Source organism: Ascaphus truei, chromosome 7 (assembly GCF_040206685.1).
Source record: "Ascaphus truei isolate aAscTru1 chromosome 7, aAscTru1.hap1, whole genome shotgun sequence".
NCBI classification, from domain to species: Eukaryota; Metazoa; Chordata; class Amphibia; order Anura; family Ascaphidae; genus Ascaphus; species Ascaphus truei.
Window position 1 is genome coordinate 31,002,488 of NC_134489.1, and position 23,754 is coordinate 31,026,241.

The following is a 23,754-nucleotide window of genomic DNA, read 5'->3' on the forward strand; positions in this document are numbered from 1 at the left end:
GAAAACGGAGGGGGGAGAAAATAGAGTGTGAGGGGGGGAGAAAACAGAGTGATTGAGGGGGGGAGAAAATGGAGTGAGTGGGGGGAGAAAACAGAGTGAGTGAGGGTGGAAGAAAACAGAGGGAGGGAGGGAGGGGGAGAGAAAACAGAGTGAGTAAGGGGGAGAAAATGGAGTGAGTGAGGGGGAGAAAACAGAGTGCGTGAGGGGGGAGGAAACAGAGTGTGCGAGGGGAGAACATGTTGTGAGTGAGGGAGGGGGAGAAAACGGAGTGAGTGAGGGAAGGGGAGAAAACAGAGTGCATGAGGGGGGAGGAAACAGAGTGTGCGAGGGGAGAACATGTTGTGAGTGAGGGAGGGGGAGAAAACGGAGTGAGTGAGGGAAGGGGAGAAAACAGAGTGAGTGAAGGGGAGAACACGGAGTGAGGGGGAAAAGAAAATGGAGAGAGTGAGGGGGAGAGAAATGGAGTGAGTAAAGGGGGGTAGAAAATTGAGTGAGTGAGGTGGAGAAAACTCTGAGTGAGGGAGTGGGTAGAAAACAGTGTAAGTGAGGAAGGGAGAAAACGGAGTGAGTGGGGGGGAGAACATGGAGTGAGTGGGGGGGGGGAACGGAGAGAGTGAGGGGCAGAGAAAATGGATTGAGTGAGGGAGGGGAGAAAATGGACTAAGTGAGGGAGGGGCAAGAAAACAGAGTGAGTGAGAAAACAGAGTGAGGGAGGGAGGGGGGGGAAAATGGAGTGAGGGGGGGGAACAGAGTGGGTGGGGGAACACAGAGTGGGAGGGGGGAGAAAGGAGAGAAGGGGGATAGAGAGAGAGGATAAGGGAGAGAAAGGAGAGAGCGGAACGGGGAGAGAGAGGGGGCCAGGAGAGAGGGGGGGCAGGAGAGAGCAATGTGGGGGAGAGAGAGAGCAATGGGGGGAGAGAGGGGATGGAAGGTTGTAGAGGGGAAATGGAGACAGAGAGACACACACACACACATACACACACAGACACACACAGAGACAGACAGACACAGACAGACACAGAGAAAGCTCCCATCCCTAATAGCCACACCCCCGCTCCTGCTCTAAAAAAAATTGCAGGACACCGATCGCTCATGCTTGAAGAGCTGGTGATGTCACCGCTCTCAAGCATGAGTGAGCTCAGCAGCAGCGAGGCCAGAGCCTAAAGCAGCGTGGAGAGATGTGCCGGCAGCGGGGGGGGGGGGGGGGTAGAGGGGGAGGGGAGATGTGCCGGCAGCAGGGGGGAGGTGGGGCGGGAAGATGAGCCGGGAGTGGGGGGGGAGAGGGGGCGGGGAGATGTGCCAGCAGCAAGGGGAGATGCGGTAGAAGCGCGGGGTGATGTGCTGGCAGCAGCTAGGGGCGGGGAGATGTTCCAGCAGCAGGGAGGAGGGGGGTGTAGATGTGCCAGCAGCGGGGGGAGATGTACCAATGGGGGGGGGAGATACATTCCCCGGGCGAAGCCGGGTACAAAAACTAACAATGAGTTTATTTGTGAATTTATAGTATAAATAGAGCCCTGTACCAATGGGGGGGGGGGAGATACATTCCCCGGGCAAAGCCGGGTACAAAAACTAACAATGAGTTTATTTGTGAATTTACAGTATAAATAGAGCCCTGTACTTGCATCAGGAAGCAGCTAAAAGTTCCTTAAAACACAGTTAACACCTTATAATGAGAGCTGTATAATAATAATTACATGACTCCGTCCTCCATTCCATAAGATTCTGCTTTGGTCAATCTGCAGTTCGTGGCCTTTCGGAGCGCGGGCATCATAGCTGCCAATGTGGACGTACTGAGTGCTCAAGTTAGGGAAGAGCTGCCAGTTCAAGATATCTATATACATGGGAACATCACCATTCTCATCAAAAAATATCGCCTCCCCAGCAGTGTTGTTGAACTTTACTTTTTTGACGTAATGAAGCAGCTGAAAGGCAAAACATCATTAAAGCAGGAATTTTTTTCTGAGAGATTGTACTTCTATTTTTAAACTGAACTAGTTCTGTGTTTTGCAAATGATTGTCATGTTAAATAACTTGTACTATACACAGAGAAAAATAAATGTATACCAAGTTTTGATCCCTGTAACTGGTTTATTAAAAGCCTTTTTATAAATCATGTTGTACAGGGAGAGAAGGAGATGATCCATTGTGCTATGTTGATGCAATAAGGCATCACAATTAACAAATAAATGCTTTTTTTCAACATCAGTTTTCCATCAGCTAAACCTAAATGACTGCTTGAAAGTTCTGAAGACAAAGCAGTTTTTTTTTTTTTCAACTTTGTTTTTATTAGTTTTTTGTGCATACACATCATAGAGTACAGAATATTGTCAAGTGTTTCAGGTATACGCCAAACTTACAGAAACAATTTACGAGGAACGGACGAACATTGGGGGGACCACAGGACAGGACAAAGACAGACCGACAACATATAGGGACAGGGCAAAAAGGGGGAGGATGGCGGGGAGGGGGGGGTAGGGATGGGGGAGCGGCTTGGGAGAATCGCTGTTCAGTCGTTTCTCAGGAGTCCTGCACCACCACTGCCGTTGCTCTGCTCCAGTCCACCTCTCAGGGGCGCCTATTCCCGGTTCACCTCCGATTTTCGCTGATCATTGACTCAGACCACTGCTATACCTCAGGGGGAGCCCTACTGTCAGATCGTCCAGTCCAGCTCCCAGCCCAACATCCAAGGAGAACTCACCTAACTCTATCAAAGCCATATTGTGGCCTCATTCATCCCCTGAATATCAGTCTGAGCAAGCCATAATGACCATACTTTTTCGAATTTATCGGCTGAGTCGTTAACTAAACTCGTTAACTTCTCCATTCTGCAAATGAACCAAATTCTGTTTCTGATTTTATCAATAGAAGGAATCGCATTCTGATTCCACAGTGCTGCGGTCTCACACCTCATAGCGGTAGCAAAATGTGCTATCAGCTTGTTACCCGATCTAGATACCTCGTTTGTAGGTTTACCTGATAAAAATAGCCACGGGTCCAGCTGTATTTTGAGCCCTAAAAAGATCCTCTGCAGCCAATCCCGGATCTGGGTCCAGACCGGCACTATTTTCGGGCAAGACCACAGCATGTGCACCAGATCCCCTTGTTCCCCGCACTGCCTGGGGCAGAGCGGGGAAGCGCCCCGGACGAATTTAGCTAATCTGATTGGGGTGAGATACCACCGTAGTAATACCTTATATGAGTTCTCCTTCAATGTCGTGCATATGGAGCTCGAGGCCGCAGCTTTGAACACCGCGGCCCAGTCCTCGTCCTCTAGTTGAGCCTGGAGATCCTCTTCCCATTGTGCCACGAAACGGGGTTTGACTGTCTTGTCTGAGTCAGTATTCACCACTTCTCTGTATAAGGCAGAGATCAGTCCCCGCGTGTCTGCTCCGCGCACGCAGAGCTGTTCGAATTTAGTCAACGGTGGTCTCACCGGGTGTGCGTTATAGAATGCCCGGACCTGGAGGTACCTCATAAAATCAGTGTTAGGTAAGTCCGTTTCCGACTGTAATAGTTCAAAGGATTTGATCTTGCCTTTATCCTCCATGTCCTTCAGTCGACTAATCCCCAATTGCCGCCAGCGCGGGAAACATTTTTCTGCCAGCCCAGGAGCAAAGTCCGGGTTGCCATATAAAGGAGCCATCAGTGTGTGTTTGGAGGTAAACGAGCAGCTACCTTTAGAAGCCTCCCAGACCGAGAGTGAGTTGAGCACAGAGGTCAGAGGAATGAGTACATCCTTCACCCGTGTCCTCGGGTACCAGATCAGGTCCATGAGCTCAAGCGGGGCGAACACCGCCTTCTCTAATGCCACCCACCTCCTGAGCCCCGGATCACTATGCCACTGCGTGATTTGGCACAATTGTGCCGCTTTGTAGTAGGATATAACGCTCGGAACTGCCAGGCCACCAGCTTCCTTAGCTTTCTGCATAATTTTTACTTTAATCCGTGGTTTTTTACCATTCCAAATAAATTGAGAAATAGCTTTTTGGAGCCCTGCAATTTCTACTCTATCCATGGCAATCGGGAGAGTTTAGAACAGATATAGAATTCGGGGAAGGATGTTCATCTTGACGCTATAGATCCTCCCCAACCAAGAAATGCCATATGCCTTCCAATCCTGTAGCTCCTTTTTGAGAGTCCTCAACAGTTTGGGATAGTTTGCCGAATATAAGGAGCTTGTCTTTTTTGTGATCTGCACTCCTAGGTATTTCATGGAGGAGGGGCGCCATCGAAACTCAAAGTTGAGTTCTATCAACTTCTCCATTTCTCTTGGCATGTATAAGCTTAGAGCCTCTGATTTAGATTGATTTATTTTGAAGCCAGAGATCTGGGCAAAACGCTCTAGAAGTTCGAACAGATTGGGCAACGAGATGAGCGGCTTGGTAAGGGTTAGAATAATATCGTCCACGTACAGAGCCACTTTGTGCTCCTGCGAATGGATCTGTACTCCAGAGATATTAGCGTTACTCCGAATTTGTGCTGCGAGTGGTTCGATGCATAAGGCGAATAGCAGGGGCGAAAGTGGACATCCCTGTCTCGTACCACTTTTAATTGGGAATAGTTCCAAAGGGAATCCCTGGTGAACCACCTTGGCTGATGGTGCCGTGTATAATGCCTTGACAGCCTGTTGGAATATGCCTCCAAACCCAAATGCGCCAAGCGTGGACTCCAAGTATGGCCAATCAATCCTGTCAAAGGCCTTTTCCGCATCTAAGCTTAGGGCTATACTCCGAGTCTCGTTGGCTCCTATAAAGTCTATTATATCCACAATTCTCCTAGTGTTGTCGGCCGCTTGTCTACCTCTAATGAAGCCAACTTGATCCGGGTGGATGAGCCTCGGCAGGATTACATTTAATCTATTGGCCAGTAATTTAGAGTAGATTTTTACATCTGTGTTAATTAATGATATTGGCCGGTAACTTTGGCAGCTAGTGGGATCTTTGTCCACTTTATGGATTACTGAAATCGACGCCTGGAGCATCTGTCCCGGGAAGGGCTCCCCCGCTAGTACTCCATTAAACAGCTGGAGCATGTGCGGAGCTAAAACTCCGATAATTTTTTTATAGTACAGATTGGAGAACCCATCCGGGCCTGGGGCTTTTGATGCTTTTAAGTTTTTTACTACCGCCTCTAATTCTTGCCTTGTGAAGTCTCGTTGAAGAGCCTCTCGCTCCCTTCTGTTCACTTGTGGCAAGGCTGCGTCCGCTAGGAATTTCTGTAGATTACTACTTGTCCTAGCATTGTGAACTACCTTCTCTCCATTATATAGCTGTGCGTAGAATTTCGCGAACTCCCCTACTATGACTTTAGGGTTTGAGGAACTCTGGCCTCCTACTGTCTTAATAGATTGAATGTTAAAATTTGGTTTCCGATTACGGAGTCTGGTGGCTAGCATAGTGTCCGGTTTATTAGCTTTCTCATAGAACTTCCTCTGTGTCCAACTCATGTCTTTCTCCGCCCGGGAGGTAAGGAGGAGGTTTAGCTCAATCCTAACATCCTTCAACTCCTTCAGAGTATCATCTCTACCTGTCCGGCTATGTAGAATAGAGAGCTCATGTAACCTGTGATAAAGCTGGGATAATTTGGCTTCCTTTTTGTTTTTCCTATATGCAGCTATACCGTTTAGTACCCCCCGAATCGTGGCTTTATGAGCCTCCCATAACAGTGATTGGGACTCCACACTGCCACTATTTATCCTGAAATACTCTGATATTTCAGACTGCACCTTTTTCTGTATATCCGGGATTTTAATTATTGATTCATTTAGCTTCCAGTTTGCTCCTGGGCTGGCACTACCAAATTGGTTGCATCTCAGCTCTACCGATGCATGGTCCGACCAAGTAATATCATGTATGCTTGTATCGGAAATTTGTGGGACCATTCTGCTCGACACAAAGAAGTGGTCAATCCTACTGTAGCTGTCATGTGGGTGGGAGTAAAAAGAATAACTGCGGTCCCCCTGGTGCTGCTCTCTCCAGATATCCACCAGGCTAATCTGTTTGAGTCCTTTCAGTAGTGGGATATTCCCCTCTCTCTTAGTGGTTTTCTGGGACGTGGATCTATCTACACTTGCGTTCATGACTGTGTTAAAGTCGCCCCCCAGAACTATTTGTCCCTCGGCCCATACCTGAAGCTTCTGAAAAAATGCGTTATAGAAGTCTGGTTGACCTTCATTAGGCGCATAGATACACGCTAATGTCATTCTGACCTGCTTAAGGAGCCCGATCAGTACTAGATACCTCCCCTTAGGGTCCCTTTTAACCTTTTCAACCTGGAAGGGGGTGTTATTCTGAAACAAAATAGCTACACCTTTCTTTTTCTCCTCCCCTGATGCTAGGAAAAACTTTCGGAAGTTAGAATCGAGGAATTTCGGGTTATTGCGCGAGCTAAAGTGAGTCTCCTGGAGTGATGAAAAGTTCAGTCCGCGCTCTGGCTCTTTAAACTTGGAGTGTTGGTCCCTCTCAGTTCTCTTGCTGCTTCTGTGTTTATGAGGTGTCTCCCCCACCTCCAAATGTGGTCTCCACCGGAACCCCGATGGTGATACCAATAACAGCAAAACAAGAAAAAACACAAAAGCGCACCAAGATGAGAGATAGATATTGTATTAGCAACAAATAATAAAATTAGTAACTTACATATAAAATTTCTTTAAAAATCCCCGATTCTGGTGTCTATCACAGGAGTAGGGCATCACATAGGAAGTATGAAGGGTAATCTCAGTTCTGAGAGATCAGACCCGCGCGCTGGGGCTGTCTCTGTTCACTCTCCTGTCCTCCACGTGTGGTAGCGTGGTGCGGAGTGTAGCGTGCATGTGCAGGAACCGGGGCCTTCAATAGGTGTCCTTAGGATGCCTGTCCGTTTTTGATAGCATAGAAACGATCGGAAATAAGCAGGAACGGTACACTTGAGTGTGTACTGGTGGTGAGTAGTAAAACCGCCAGCCACAACAGTCGCGACTACATCTGATTAACTAACAAATATACCTGCATTCTATACATTGCAAGACTCACCCTTGTACTGTTATTAAAACAGATTAACTGCTCTTTAATTTGATGATGTGTTTATATGGTCTAAATATGCCTGCGTGCTGGACAATTAAATAATTATGTACCAGCCATTCATATACTAGCCAATCAGTCAATGCAGGTACGTTTAAATACCCAGGGAGGGATAAGGTAACCATAGCAGCCCCTGACGAAGCCCGAGTGGAGAAACGCGTAGGGCCAGCGTTATTGGAGCAGAGAGAGTCACGCTGAGAGACTGTTCTGAGAAAGAGCTGAACGGAGCATCGGCAGTGCATTCCTGAAAACTACAGAGGCAAAATTTCGCGAGAGCCGTGCTGGGCCAGACCACCTGATGCGGAAGCACCCGCCGGTGTGAGGAGGACTGGAAATCGGCGTTTTCTACCACGAGTGTGAGAGACTCGCAAAACACTCTCTACTGCCCATTTTTAACTCACAGAATTCGGTTCATAAAATGGTTTGGACAAATGAGAACACCGCTGGTCATCCAGATGTGAAAAATCAGAGCCCTACTTACAAGCAGCAAGGCAAATACAGGTAATGCAACAAAGAGTCTTCCGGCTGCTGCTGATGTCTTTGCAGAGATGTGATTCCTGCTGCACCGTGACTCTCGTGCTGACTCTCCCACCAGGGGTTAACAGGAACAGTGGCAGTGTTGGAGGCCTGCTTGTGGGGCTCACAGCTCTCCTCCACGTGAGGCTGCTCTCCTCACTTCCTCCTCCGGTTACACAGGCTGTCTCGGCTGTTCTCATTTGTCCAAACCATTTTATGGCATAGTTCTTTTTATTTAATAAATAGTTTTTATAGTCACTAGGAGTCTCTATGTTATATGTGCAGTGTGTGTATTAGTGTAGACCTGTTTTAACCCTACAGTGTTGCACTATGATCTGTGTCTGTTTGTGTTTTTTCCCCTATATGGCCTGTCAAGCAAGTGTGCTGATCCCCTGAGGAGTACAGGATTATCCAATGAACTTTTGGTGCCAGGTTTTTCTTTGTTTTCACTTCCCCAATAAACATTGCAATATAAAACACACATCCCCCCCCCCCCCCCTGTCCCTTAACACACACAATACAGTAATGGGCAAACTTACTATTATCCACATATGGATAATAATGCATTTGCTCATTTAAAATACATGAATCACAATAAATACAGTAAATACATATTGCACTTACCTTTTCCAGGCACCCACGATGAAGGCCGTCTTCATCCTCATCCTGCCCATGTCCCCCTCGGGTGCTACAAAACATACAAAAGAATAAAAAAAGCCTATGTAATTTCCCCTAACCCCTTAATCACCTTAGCGGTAATTAACCACTATAGTCATTAAGGGGATAACCCACCCTCACCCACTACTTGGGAGGCCTAAACATCCTCACCCACTACCCACCGGGAGGCCTACCCACCCTGGCTTGGGGACAACACCCCCTTCCCCCACCCCCGCTACCCACAATAAACATCACTATATTTAATAAACAATACATATCCCACCCCCTGTGCCCCCCGTTAAATACATGATTTATTCTTTACATACAGGGTTAATACCCCAGGCCCACGGGAGTCCCCGGTAGTCCTGGTGGGTATCCTAAGGCCCCACAGTGTACCAGTACTCCAGGGTCTGGAGGCCTACGGGTGGCAACCGCCAGGTGCCGTGGGCATCCAGGTAGTCCCCAAGGGTCACCGTGGGCCCCAAATGGGGTCTCAACGGGTGGGCCCGTTGGTGTCTGGGTGTCCCTGGGTCAGCCCCACAGGTGTCTGAGGGTCCTTGGGTGTTTCTAAGGGGATCTGGGGCCCTCGGGTGGTCCCTACAGGTCCGCAGGGCCCCCATAGCTGTGGGGGCCCCAGTTCTAACCCGCAGTTGTCCCCCGTGGGTCTGCAGCCTGGTACCCGTGGGCATCCGGGGAGTCCTCAGGTTGTCTCCAGAGGTCCCCGCAGAACTGAGGAACCAAATCAACCTTGTACTGTATGTAAAAAACATAAACCTGTCCTATACATTTAAATAAATAAATACCCCCCAGCACCAAACACACATACAGTACAGTAATGGGCAAAATAACTATTATCCAGATATGGATTATAGATTATTTGTCCATTATTAAACACATTAACTAGCATAATAAAATAAATAGAGTTCTACTTACCTCAGCAATATGAATCCCCATCCACCTGCAAGTTCCCTCTGTCCTCCGTTGCTAAAAAAATACAGTGCAAATACATTCTGGTGTCAATTACCGCAAAGGTAATTAAGAGGTTTAGGCACCATGCCCCGATACCCACCTTCTTTCACCCATTCATTTGTACAGTGGCTTCATCATGCAAATATATATATATATATATATATATATAGCAACTGTAAATATTACTGTATGTTCATTTGCATGTCTTAGACAGGTCTGCAACCCTGTATATATATGATTAACCAATATACAAATAAATGGTTATGGATATACATGCACCAATAAAGGTAATGAAGCTGCTTTAATGTATTTTATTAATAGTGTGCGGGAGCAGGGGGTCTCCTGAGCTGAACCGCATTGATTTCTGGCTCAGGGACCCCCTGCTTCCTGAGTTACTGGCCCTGGTATGGGGCATCGCTGCCAGTGTTGCTGCAATCTTTATAGCGTCCACGTCGCGTCATGGACGCTATAAAGATGGTGGCGACACTGGCATCCGATACCCCATACCGGGGCCTGTAACTCAGGAAGCAGGGGGTCTCCGAGCGAGAATTTAATGCGGTTTAGCTCAGAGGACCCCCTGCTCCCGCACACTATTATTAAAATGTACGTTAATGCAGCTTCAATACCATAGTGGCTATCAGCTACGGTAATGAATTATTGTTTATTGTTGTGTGTGTTTTGACAGTAGTGTACATGTGTAGGGGGCTCTCGGAGACCCCCTACTTCAGGAGATACAGGCCCCGTTATGGGTTGCCGGTAAACCCTGTAGAATTTAAATGTCCCGGTCACGTGACACGGAAGTTTTAAAAGTGCAGGGGATACCGGCACCGCATAACGGGGCCTGTATCTCATGAAGTAGGGGGTCCCCGGACTTGAAACCAACGCGGTTCAGCTCTGGAAACCCCCTGCTCATGTACACTATTATTAAAATGTATATTCTTAATGCAAGATCGCCTGTAACCGCCATGCATTGAGATGCAGAATCTCCATGCAAATGTTACAGGAGGCTTTTTTTTTTATCAGCTATCACACTTGAACTTTAAGCGTGATAGCAGAGGGGGAAAAAAAAGCATGCATGATCAGTCAGATTTGAGCACGGCCGATCCCAAATGCTCTGAACTCCTTAGTGAATTGAGTCTCTGGCTTCACTTTTCAGCGGACTTCCATCTCTAGGTTTAGGCTCTGAAGCTCCTTCTGAGAGACTTTGAGATCTATATTAAGATTGACAATAGTTTTTTTACAATTGTCCAGCTCCTCAGTGAGACTGTGAAGTTCCTTTTTGGAGATTTCCAGTTTTGTGCAGCAGCTGCCGATCTCGTGGTGTGAGGCATCCAGTGCTGTGCGGAGTGTATGAACCTCTTTCTGGGATATGTCCACCTCTGTCCGGACACTGTTGACCTCCTGGTGTGAGGCATTCAGTTCTATGCGAAGAGTGTGAACCTCATTCTGAGAGACTTCCACCTCTCTATGGCACTTGCGAACCTCTTGCTGAAAGACTGTAATCTCTTTTAATTAAGGCCTTATATTAAAAAAATAAATAAAATAAAAAAAAGTCAGTAAGAATAGCTGATTAGTATAACAGCAAAAAAAAAATGTAATCTGTGATTATATAAGGGAGAAGGAGTGGCTCATCGAGTAAAGACACTGCCTCCTCAAATTTCTGCTTCAGATTAGCAATCAGTCTATCAGATTTGCTCTGTTTTTCATCCATGGCGTAATAGTAGCGTTTGCTGTATCTAGATCTGCCCTTAGATCCTCCAAGTCGGTTCCGATTCAGAGTAAATTGCGAGAACATTCTTCTGTAGCTAAGCCTTATCTTCACTCTCCAGTTTCAATTGCTCCCTGAGCTGATCACAGTCACGCCTGGCAATTTTCAGGGCATCTTCAGGGCTGGTCAAGGGATCGTCACTCATTTGTTCCGGCTCCGCTTCCCCGTATGGTTGGTTGAGGGTTTCTCACTATTAGCACCGGAGAGACACTTCTTTGGGGTACACGACTTCTGCCTTGGGCCCTCTGGATATTCGGTCATCCGCGGGCTGAATTCTCCATTTTCTCTAGGCTGCAGGGCATCTCGGACCCTGTTTTCCTCCGCGGGATCTGCAGATGTGCCTGTTCCATCCACGGTAAGTGAAGACCCTTTTTTCTTTTTCTTTTTCCGCATTTTTGTTTTTGACGACTCAGTCCCATCAGGGATACTGGGGTCTCCATCTTTATTTGAAATTTCAGCAGCTTCACTGTATCCGCCATGTTTTCCTTGCAGTTGCGTTAGGTGGCATAAATACTCAGCGATCTGCTGTTCTCGCTCTTCTTCCTGCCGATCACATTCGTCATCATAGAGAGCGGTCTTTTCGGTTCGTACGGAGTTAAGGCACCCCCACCATTCTTGGGGTGTTCTGTGGGTGTGATTTGGTTCGGGTTCCCCGTAAGAGATGTCTTCCTCCCTATCGTACCGGAAGGGCCACTCTTCCATCGGGTAGGGTTCATTAAAGGAACGTCGCATCTTGTCCTCCATTTTGGGGCGACCAGGTTTATTTTTCTTCCAGACCTCAGGAGGCGCTATTGCAATTGTTATCACTGTATTTGCTAGAACCCCAAATTGTGGTAGTCCTACAGGTGGGCCTATTTTCCTCGCAGAGGTCGCAGCTCTCACAGGCATCTCTGTAGACTTTTTCTTCCCTTTGGGTAAGTTTTACAATATTAGCGGTACTGTGCATATATACACACTCATCGTATGAATAAGGCCTGAGGGACATTGCTCCATGTGGTGAGGTTCTTTACACCAGGAACACATTTTCTTCCTCATTTTTGCAGAGTCTGTATTTGACTTCAGCTGGGCGGCCATTTTAAATTCCCAGAATCAGTACCTTGCATCGGTCACTGTCTGTAAAAGTTTCCCTACTTCAGCACAGTCTTGCATCAATTTCCACACTTTTCTGCATATACTCCATTCACAGCTGATAGTCCTATGCGGTATGGCAGCCTTTACTTCCAGAATCAGTACCGCTCATGGGTCACTGTCTGTATTCACTGCTTCAGTGCAATTTAAAAAAAAAAGAAAACAGTAAACAAAGCCTAGCTCCTCTGGAGCGTTAATTCACTTCTTGAACCCTGACTATGGCTGGAAGGCAAAGCCCCTTTTTCAACAACCATATTACACATTATTGTGAAAGGCAAGTAAGGTTTACCTGCTTCAGCAGTCTCTCTCTCTCTCTTCTTGGGATTGAGGAAAATAGTCCATCTGTGGTATTTTGGCTTTCTTCAGTGCAGTGTAGATTTCCTGCCTGGATGTGTATCCCTTTAATTCTGGTCTCTGCTGCATGTGATTCTTTGCTTTGTTGCTCAGGCTGTTTGCAGGAACTATATGCAGAAAAATAAGCACAGCATTTTTCACAGGCAGTGCAGTTTTGCTGCCTGGATGTGTTTCTTTGGTTTTGTTGCTCAGACTGTTTGCAGGAACTATGCAGGCAAAAGCGCAAACATTTTCACAGGCAATCTTTGGGACCCCTTTGAACTTCAAGGGCTACCTCTCATCCCACTTCTGACACCATATGTAAGAGATGTGTGCAGAGGTATGCAATGGAGACCGTTTTTAAGGTGAAATTAAAATAAGGCTTTATTGCGCCTGTCCCTTTTAACACAGAAAAACATGTGAAAACAACAAACGCCTATCCCTGTTTAAGGGCTAACTTACTTCCCTAGTCCTTTTCTCCAGGGCTGGAAGGATAATTCAATTACAACCCTATTTCCCAAAGTCTCAAGAGATACCTTAAAGCATGTGTCCCTTCATGTCAGTCTCTGGTAGGTTCCTGGGTCCCCTGTGTCCAGGAATATAGGTCTTTGGGTGTCTTGATCTCAGCAGAGCCTTTCTGCTCAAGACCTCTTTATCCTTGTCAGCACCCTTGTGTACTGAGGAAAATCTCCCCCCTGTTTTGGGGAAACAGGCTTTTTCACAGAGCTGTGATTAGACAGGTGGAGTGGTTAATTGCAGGTGTGCAATCAACCAGCACACTGCTGGATTAGATAAGACCCTATTACACCCCCCTTTAGGAGCGACCACCGGGTGACTCCACGATGCTTCTCTGGAAATTTGGCGTGGAACATATGGACCAGTTTTGCTGCGTGAACCCGGTGACTCGGAATCCAGGATCTCTCCTCCGGGCCGAAATCTTTCCAATGCACCAGATAGTGTAGCGAACTTCTGGAGATCTTAGAGTCAAGGATAGATTCGATCTCGTATTCAGGTTGTCCTTGAAACAAGAGGGGAGAGGTGGGGGCCACCGGAACTGAAAAGGCATTCTGGACCACCAGTTTGAGAAGAGAAACGTGAAATACAGAGGAGATCTTCATGGAAGGTGGGAGAGCGAGATGGTATGCTACCAGATTGATCCTTTCGGAAATCGCAAAGGGTCCAAGAAATCTAGGTGCGAACTTCTTAGAGGGTACTTTCAGCCTGATGTTCCTGGATGACAACCAGACCTTGTCACTAGGTTTAAGGTCCAGAGCAGGTCTGCGGTGGCGATCTACCTGATTCTTTTGCCTATTGACTGCTTGCCTGATGTTGACCTGAATCTTTTTCCACAGGTCCTGAAAGTGAAGAGACGGTCCTATGGAGGCGAGATGCCAGGAGGGATATGGTTTTGTTGACGTACAATGTCCTTGCGCACTCCAAATGATGTGGCCGAGAGAATACATAAGGGTGGTAAAATGGGTTTTTGCTGATCCTCAAGAGAGTTGCGGATCGTCGGAGTGCGTAGCCAGGTTCAGGATTGGAGAGTAGCGGATAGTCAGGGTATGTAGCCAGGTTCAGGATAGGAAAGTAGCAGATTGTCGGGGTACGTAGCCAGGTTCAGGATAGGAGAATATCGGATCGTTGGAGTACTTAGCCAAGGTCAGGACAGGAGACAGGAGAATGGTCGTACAAGCCGGATCAGGAGTGGAGAGAAGCGGAGTCCAAGTTACTAGGCAGGTTTCAAGCAACAAGAGGTTAATAGACAGGCAAGGTAAAAGGAACAAGAATGCAGCAAGGCACGGCGTCACACTTGACAATGCTCAGCAAAGACTGCATGTAGACTGAAGGTATATAAAGGCAGAGCCTCCAATAGTCAGCAAGGGCGGAACCAGGAAGTACAGTAAGCACCGATAGTCTGCTGGTGTACAAAGGTGGGCCCTATGATGCAGCCTAATCAGGGATTGGGGTGAAACTGCTTCGCACGTCACGGAGGTTGGGGGGCAGAGCCTGGAGCTTGCGTCACTCTCACGCTGATTCTGAGTGACCTTAGGGCAAGAGGGGGCGGGATCAATCGCGTGTCGACCCGCGCGTGTCATGGAGGTCATGGGGCAGAGCCGAGAGCGCATCACTCCCCGCCGGTCCTGTTTGTCACGGTAGCTTGTGATAGGTTATAATATACACCAAATATCTGGGTTGAATTGAACACGACTTAGATATAATAAAGATAGTTTATTCCTTAAAGAAGGTGAACACACAAGATGGTACAAATAACAGACAAGATATAGCACTTACTTAGGGGTTGGACAATGAAGCAATCAGGTACAGGATTGGCAATTCATTCAGCAATACAGGATACAAATGAAAACATCACGAAATACACTGGGCATAGAGCTTACACTCATTTATATGGAGTTTCAGCCCCATACCCTAACATGAGGTGCAAGGAATTGGATGACAATTATCTGCACCCAATCCCTCCTTGCCACCTCACTTGAGAGGCAAAGTAATACCTGCCCACTGGGTGTGCATTATTCGAATCAGGGGCTCATTTCCCTAGCCCCCCTCCCACAAGACTGGCGTCGCCCAGTCTGCTTGGGACAGGAAAACTTTTGTCCCAAGGTGTGAAACACAACACTTATCACAAGTACACACGTCCTGCTTTCCTTTGTGCTAGCATACACAAGCAAGGTGGGGGAGCCTTTGATCAGGGGGCATATTGTAGACCACTTGTCTCCCCCCTGAGCATTAACATACCATATGGCCTCTGGTTTTCCCGGGCTTAGGCATACCAGACCCACCAGATAATACATATCTTAATATCTAGAGAAGAAAAAACGTTATATCTATGGCGCTTAGCCAATGTAAGAATATAAATGTAAAAAGATTATTTATACAACCAGATGAAAGGTGGTATCCACTTGAACTCTCCTCATGAAGACGATAAATCATGTAAAAGAAATATAAACAAACATAGTGTAATACAGTAACTTAACAAACACGCTCACAGATAATAGACAAACACTTGCTGAGACAAAACAAATGACTGATATATAGAAATATACATTTAATACAATAGCTAATTAAAATAAATAATATCACTAAAACAAAGGGTCACACGTGCACTCCAACAGGAGTTGGACTGGCCGCTTACCAAACACTAAAGAGTAGAAGGCAGTGGATAAATCTGAGAGTATCCCCTCTCGTGATGGTGAAAATCAGTGTCCAAGCGTCTCATAAGATCAGCAGGAGCTTCGGAGGGGGACCCTGCCTGCCTTTCACACCACAGAACTCCGCAGGGCAGACGTACCGGGCCGCGTGTCGCAATAGAAGGCGTCATCACGTGTGCAACCACAGCGCAGGATTAACGCCGACAGCAGCAGCCCAGCGGTGTCATCAATGTCCTGTTCGGTGCAGCAGCCGCCGTAAACAGGAACAGTGGCCAGGATATGTCCGTGGGGATGGTATAACAAGTGTGTTGGATGCTGTAATAACAGCTGTGCACGCATAGACCACACTACGCATTTCGGAAGACTGGGCTTCCTTCCTCAGGGGTAGAAAAGTAGTTCCTCAGTCATAAAACGTCTGTAAAATCACCATATCTGGCATGCAAAGCACAAGTGGTTTTTACTGATTCTTTTCAAAGGGAAAAGGTGACCCCTCTCCAGATTTTCAAAAACAAACATACAGCACTCTATATTTATTCTAAATCCATCTACTAATAACAGTGCATGTATGCTTTTGGCAATAAGGATCATCTTTTTTGCCCCAACAACCCTGAGAATATACTTTAAAAAACAATTTTACAAGGAATTTAACAACTAAGGTGAAATAGTGTTTGAGATTGTAATATGTAATTATTTTTTCTATTTTGAAATGGGTTTTCATTTTGGTTTTCTCCCAGATAACACAACATATTCTAGTATATCCCAAACAATCATAGCTAGTCTATAGGGTTCAATGACATTGTGGATGCACACTATCATAATATACAATATCCCAACATATATCAGGAGAAAACAAAAAGCATGCAACTGCACATCTGTATTTATGTGCTAGGTTGTACCTGCCAAGGTTGATGATTGTAAATATCTGCACAAGATCCATTTTTGAATGGTCCTTGACCTGGCACACAGGAACTCATCTGGTGCAAAGCATGAGCCAATGCAAAAACTGCGTTGTGAATTGTGTATGTGAATCTGAAGTTGTCGACATCATACACAGATGGATCAATACTGTCCAGTCTCTCCTTGCCAGTGCACGGAGGGGTTCCTTCCACAGATGGTTTTGTAGATGTATAATTGTTGGAGTTCTCAGCTGGCCAAATACAGCCAAAAGCATTCTCCCAAAATGTCTTCATCAAGATGTCATCTAAAAACTTGGAAGGATGAATGCTGTAAAGAAATTCCTTGAAGCCTGGAATCTTCCCGGTCTGAACAGTGAACCCCAGACTTCCATTTAAAGTTTTTAAAATGTCTTTTCTGAGAAAATCTGAAGACATGGACAAGCTGCCACGGCCAACCCACACTTTGTCAGTAATATTATGAAAGGAAGCCTCTTCTATTAAGGGGATGATGTTCTCCATGGTGGAATACAGAACAATCACTGTGGCTCTTGATTTTTTAACAACATCTACAATTCTGGAGACAGATTCCTTCGAGCTGTAGGTAGGAAGAGTCTCTAGGAATGCAATGCAGCCACCGTTCTTTTCAATCTCTTTGATAAGCAGCTGACTACCTAACTTTCCCAGGTCATTATCAGTGGTGATGATACCCACCCATGTCCAGTTGAAGTACATCATCAACTGAGCAAAGGCAAAAACTGCATTGTTGTCATTAAAGACTGTCCGGAGGAAGGATGGGAACTGTATTTTATCACTGAGAAAGGGGAGAACTGAGCCATAGCTGACCTGATAGACAAGATAATAGACAAAATATTAATGGTTTCATTAACCTCTCAATGTGTTAAATATTTTTGAAGCTATAAAGAGGTTTTATACTGTATGTATATATATATATATATATATATATATATATATATATATATAAAATATGATACCGTTGTGAGACAAAATCAAAGACAGCACTCCAAATGGTAGTCAAAAAATATATTGTGGTTTAACAAGACACCATACCTAAGGTTAAACCACAATATATTTTTTGACTACCACTTGGAGTGCTGCCTTCAATTTTATCTCATCACGGTATCGTATTGCCTATTTTACCATATAGGATTTGCACCCACTTCATTGACTTACTTGACGTAGTACCTAAAGTTCCATTTAATACGATATATACTGTATATATACAGTATATTATGGCATAACAGGAAGAATGAATCAACACTGTTATATAATTTAGAACCCCATAATAAGAGATGGCGGACTGGTTTGAATCCGTTCCGCATATTTTCTTTTAGACCAATTCGCAAAACAAAATCCCGAGTTACAGGCCCCGTCATGGGGTGCTGGTATCCCTCTGCTTTGTTAAATCTCATGATTACGGGGGCCGTGAGCCTGGAGAATTTAAACAGGGGTGCTGGGATACTGGCACCTGATAACAGGCCTGTAACTTGGGAAGCAGGGGGTCCCCGGTCCTGAAATCAATGCGATTCAGCTCCAGAAACCCCTTGCTACAATACGGTGTTATTTAAAAAAAATTGTAGCTCTGCAATCCCTTGTTAGAAGCGCGCTGGTAGAGTGACTGATTCAGTCTCTTAGTGTGTCTCTTTCAGACAGGATGAGACTGGTAGGATTCATAACGCGAGTCCCATTAAAACGCAGGGACCCAGCTGTGAATCCGATGGGTCTGGCTGCTGGAATCTTGCGACTATGGAGAGGATGCCATGCGGGACCCACAATGCAAGAGGGACAGAACCAGCAGTTTCATTTGTACACAAAGATTCCTCCAGTATCATAGTACAGCTAAACCCCGTTATAACGCGGGTCTCGGGGTCCACCCCGAGACCACCGCGTTAATAACGGGGTCGCGAAAAAAAAATGGCCGCCGCGCTTTAGCGCATATTCATCCCGCGGGACAGGAGATGGGAGCGGGCATGTCCCTCCGCTCCCCGCTTCCCCCTGTCACCGCGGGACAGCCCGCGGGGCAGGAGATGGAAGCGGGGATGTCCCTCCTGTCCCCGCTTCCCCCTGTCACCGCGGGACAGGCCGCGGGGCAGGAGATGGGAGCGGGGATGTCCCTCCTGTCCCCGCTTCCCCCTGTCACCGCGGGACAGGCCGCGGGGCAGGAGATGGGAGCGGGGATGTCCCTCCTGTCCCCGCTTCCCCCTGTCACCGCGGGACAGGCCGCGGGGCAGGAGATGGGAGCAGGGATGTCCCTCCTGTCCCCGCTACCCCCTGTCACCGCGTGACAGCCCGCGGGGCAGGAGATGGGAGCGGGGATGTCCCTCAGGTCGCCGCTTACCTCATATCCCGCTGCCTGCATGGAGGTGGTAGCGGGGGGTTTCTTCTCCCCACCGCTGTCCCCGGTGCTCCCGCTGCCTGCGCGGGAGGAGGGGGGGGGAGCGGGTGGTGGTGCTGGCTGCGGCCTTTCCTCTGCTCCGACCCCACCCCCCGTCTGTGTAGAGTGAGAGAGTGTGTGTGTGTATGTATATATGGGAGAGAAAGTGTGTGTGTGTATATGGGTGTGTGTATGTGGGTGTGAGTGTGTGTAAGTGTCTGTGAGTGTGTGTAAGTGTCTGAGTGTGTGTGTAAGTGTGTGTAAGTGTGTGTGAGTGTCTGTGAGTGTCTAAGTGTGTCTAAGTGTGTGTAAATGTGTGTGAGTGTCTGTGAGTGTGCGTGAGTGTGCGTGAGTGTGCGTGAGTGTGCGTAAGTGTGCGTGGGTGTGTGTGAGTGTGTGTGAGTGTGTGTGAGTGTCTGTGAGTGTCTGTAAGTGTGTGTGAGTGTGTGTAAGTGTGTGTGAGTGTGTGTGAGTGTGTGTGAGTGTGTGTAAGTGTGTGTGTGTGTGTGTGTGTGTGTGTGTGTGTGTGTGTGTGTGTGTGTGTGTGAGTGTGTGTGAGTGTCTGTAAGTGTGTGTGAGAGTGTGTGTGGGTGTGTGTGAGTGTGTGTGAGTGTGCGTGAGTGTGCGTAAGTGTGTGTGAGTGTCTGTGAGTGTCTGTAAGTGTGTGTGAGTGTGTGTGAGTGTGTGTGAGTGTCTGTAAGTGTGTGTGAGTGTGTGTGAGTGTGTGTGAGTGTGTGTGAGTGTGTGCAGTGTGTCAGTGTGAGCAATGAGCAGTGTGTGTGCAGTGTGCAGTGTGTGTGCAGTGTGGCAGTGTGAGCATTGAGCAGTGTGTGTGCAGTGAGTGTGTGCAGTGTGTGCAGTGTGTGCAGTGTGCAAAAAAAAAATGTAAATTTTTTTTTTTTTTTTTTAATTTTTTTTTTTTTTTTTTTTTAAACGGGAGCCACGGGAAAACCGCGTTATAACCGAATCGCGGTTTAACTAGGCGCATTATAACGGGGTTTAGCTGTATCTGCCAGCATTCGGACTTACACAGTGTCTACAGCAGAGTGTTCAAAGTGATGAGTTATTTCTTGCTTACCTGAGGATACCTATAGAGGCCCAAGATTTGGGCTACAGGCACTGAGGCCTTTGAAGGCATGTCTCCAACTATAGCAGATGGCATAAATTTCCCATAGCAATTAAAGTTTGGCACAAAGTCCTTCTTTCCTGATAAAATCCACATTGTCCCCATTAATGACCTCACTTCATTGTAACAGGAATCATAGATTTTGAAACCCAGTGTGACATTGGGCAGGAAATCCGGCATGTTGTTAATCTCCATGGTGGCGTAAACCATCGATAGGAGGAAGCGGTAATACCGGATATGAAATCTGAAAATGGAAAAAGGTTTACAGAATTTTAACTCCAAAATGAATTATTGTTGTTTCTTTATCTTGGCCTTCAGTCTGTACATGCTCCCCTTCTGCATCACTGTTCCTGCTTCTCTTTTCAATTTCACAGCTTCTTCTGTCCTTCAACTCCTCTAAATACTGAAACAAGTTCATCCCATAACCTTGTAACCTATTCATCTTATTCTTCTTTTCCCATGGAGACAACACGTCCAAAATGTTGTAAATTGAAGCTTTAGTCTCTGTGAATAGCTGTTCTTTACAGGGTATATCCTAGGGCTCTTGAGCTCCTGTCTTAATGTGTGCATTATAGTTGTATTTTAGGTAAATACATGGAGGGGTATTACAGGTTTTCCTCTGGCTCTGCCAGCACCATCTTGTATGACAAAGGTACTATTTACATTGATTGTGCACAGATTTCAACTAGTACTTTGCACACTCCTGTCCACAGTGGAAGGTCATATTCTCATACAGTAAATAATAATTTATTCTTCTTGAAGACACATATGGAGTTATTCATTAAACTGTTATGCTGCGATTGGGGCAACTATCAGTAATATAACCGTTTAATGAATACATTTCTTAGTCCTAGTTAACTTAGAGGGGTCTTGACCTAGAGGAACGTTTCCTCTTGCTCAATTTGTGTGTTTTTATTAAATGCTGCAGTTCCTTGCCATTAAAAACATGTAATTATCTAAGCTGATGATTGATCTGTTCTCCTTTGATCGATCAGTGAAGATATTACTTCCAAGGCATGAAATATTGCCGCCTATTTCAAAAGAGGAAGTGGTGTACAGTAGCTTCCTAAATAGTTGTTGTAGCAACCCAAGGAAGCATAATACATTACAAAACACATTAAAAAGGGTATAAAGAGTGACTGACATTGCAAATGCATTCAATGATTACATTGTGGGGTGTGCTACTAACTTATTAGCGAAATGCAATCCAAACCACAAACTTGAATCTCATCCTGGGAGTACCCATATAGCATCACCCCCTCCCAACACTGCCCACAATTTTCAATTTGGCCAGTATCCGAAGAGAAGATTACACAAGCGCTCCTCAAATTAAAACTAAGCAACCAATGTGGACCTGACTTACTACAATCTAAGTTCCTAAGACTTGGTACCCCAGCCATTGCCAAACCAATTGCTTCCACAGTCAGCTCTATCCTGTCTGCAGGCCATATCCCTAAGACCTGCAAAACTGCCAGAGTTGTCTCAATCTTCAAAAGTAGGGACAGAAACATGGTCTCAAACTACAGGCCAATCTCTCTTCTCCCAATACTATTGAAAGTCATGGAAAAATGTGTCCACTCCTAATTAAGCGATTACTATACCAAGACAAATTTCCCTAGCCAATTTCAATCTGGCTTTAGCCCCAAGCACTCCACCATAACTACCCTGCTAAAAGTTTGCAATGAAATCCAGTGTGGAATGGAACGGGGACAACTCACTGCTGCACTATTTCTATATTTTGCAAAGGCTTTTGATACTGTTGATCATGCTACCCTGCTTAACAAACTCCAGAGCTCTGGAATAGGCAAGCATGTTTTAAACTGGTTCCAGTCCTACCTATCAGGTAGATCCCAACATGTGCCCATCTCAGGCTCTAACTCCAACCCCCTGGAAATAACCTGTAGTGTCCCGCAAGGCTCTCTTCTGGAGAACCTAAATTGTCCCTGATGAAGCTCCGTAATAGGAGGGAAACGTGCGTTGGGCGCGTGATTATGTCATCAACCCCCGTTATGGGGCTGTTTTAACACAGTGTTTGTCAGCCTACTTCCTAGCCTAGTCATACATATATATAAACAGTGTAGAAGTGAGGGAATGGTTCATCAGATATATTGTTACCAATACCTGGATACACCACTTATCTATGGTTATTCAGTGTTCCACCCCTGCTGCTAACTTTGTTAATTCATCTATTGGGCTAGTTAGTTAAGTGGCGGGCTTTTCTGCTCAACATGGCTGTTTGGACCTTTTCTAGCCTCTAAAACTTCAGTTTTAATTATATACTGGAATATTTATAGATGCGAGGTGATTTTTGGTGCATACGTTACATTTTTTAATTCATTTATACTGTTTATTACACCAGTTCTTCGGTAATATATGTTTTAAGTATATAGTATTAAAAGTTATATTTTAATAAATGGAGTGTGCATTTAAGTGAATTTTCTTTTGGAGTACAATCATTGTGTACTCCTCACCTTTTTCTGATTCACTTCAGTTCACAGTTGCACCTACTCTCATTTACAATTATCGATTGCAAGTTACTATTTTTTCATATCACAATTAGTATGGTTTAGTTGATCACTCCCTACCCTTCCTCCTTTGTTTTCTCTTCTGGAGCCCCTACTCTTCTCAATGTTCATTAATGATCGTCCCACAGCTTGTAAGGAAGCTTCAATACACATTTACAGTTATGCAGATGATACAATCCTATATGCACACAGCCATAGCCACTCCGACCTTCAACACATACTTCAGTCTGACTTTTTGAGACTTGAAATTTTGATTTCCCAAAACAAACTGTTTTTAAACACCGACAAGACTGTAACAATGGTATTCGAGACCAAGACTACATTTTTAAAGCTTCCAGTGACTGAGCACCAGATCAGAACCAACGCTTACACCACCCTAACTCCTGTTACTAATTTTAAATACCTGGGCATATGGTTTGACTCCTACTTAAAATTCGGGATGCACATTGATACCCTGATATCCAAAACTTACAGTATGCCAAAATAGGTATACTTTACAGGAACAAATCCTCCCTAAGTCTGCTGGTCAGAAAGCGTATCGCCCAGAAGATGCTAATGCCAATTATCGACTGTGGAGACATAGTATACGGCTCGGCACACCAAACCCACCTTAGCAAACTTGACACCCTATACAATTCAATATGCCGTTTTGTTCTCCAATGCAACTACAACACACATCTCTGCAAAATGCTCAAAGAACTAGATCGGTCATCACTTTTCCTGTCACTTTCCTGTCTTGCCTACCAATACTTTATGGGAAAGCTACCCATCTACAGTATCTGAACAAGCTCCTCAAACCTACCACATGCAGCACTTATCATCTAAGATCTGATTCCAAAAGACTGTTCATGGTCCCAAGGCTCAACAAAGTATCCGACCGCTCCTCCTTCTCTTACCGTGCATCCAAAAACTGGAACAACCTACCGGAGACTCTCACATCCACCACCAGTATAAGTTCTTTCAAATCTAAGGCTGACTCACATTTTTATCTGGTCTGTAACTGTTACATGCGCTTATAATATATATGTTCTTTAACTGTGCATGCAATGTCTTGTATATAATGTATACCCTGTTCACTTATGTAACTGTATTTGTAACTATGTATTATTTATCTTAACTCTATGCCCAGGACATACTTGAAAACGAGAGGTAATTCTCAATGTATTCTTCCTGGTAAAATATTTTAGAAATAAATAAATAAAATGTAAATAACCAAAAA

The 23,754-nt window shown here is 45.7% G+C and overlaps 1 protein-coding gene across 1 annotated transcript in view; it reads right to left on the bottom strand.

The window, feature by feature from the left end:
• LOC142498501 (extracellular calcium-sensing receptor-like) overlaps positions 1-20,220 on the bottom strand; it is a 34,723-nt gene extending 14,503 nt beyond the window's left edge. Inside the window, exons 1-3 of the mRNA XM_075606735.1 lie at positions 19,963-20,220; positions 16,493-17,335; positions 1,695-1,922 (exon numbers count right to left, since the gene is read on the bottom strand). Of these exons, the coding sequence (XP_075462850.1) occupies positions 1,695-1,922; positions 16,493-17,335; positions 19,963-20,220 (1,329 nt within the window). The remainder of the gene's footprint in view (positions 1-1,694; positions 1,923-16,492; positions 17,336-19,962) is intronic.
• Between the last annotated feature and the right edge of the window lie 3,534 nt (positions 20,221-23,754).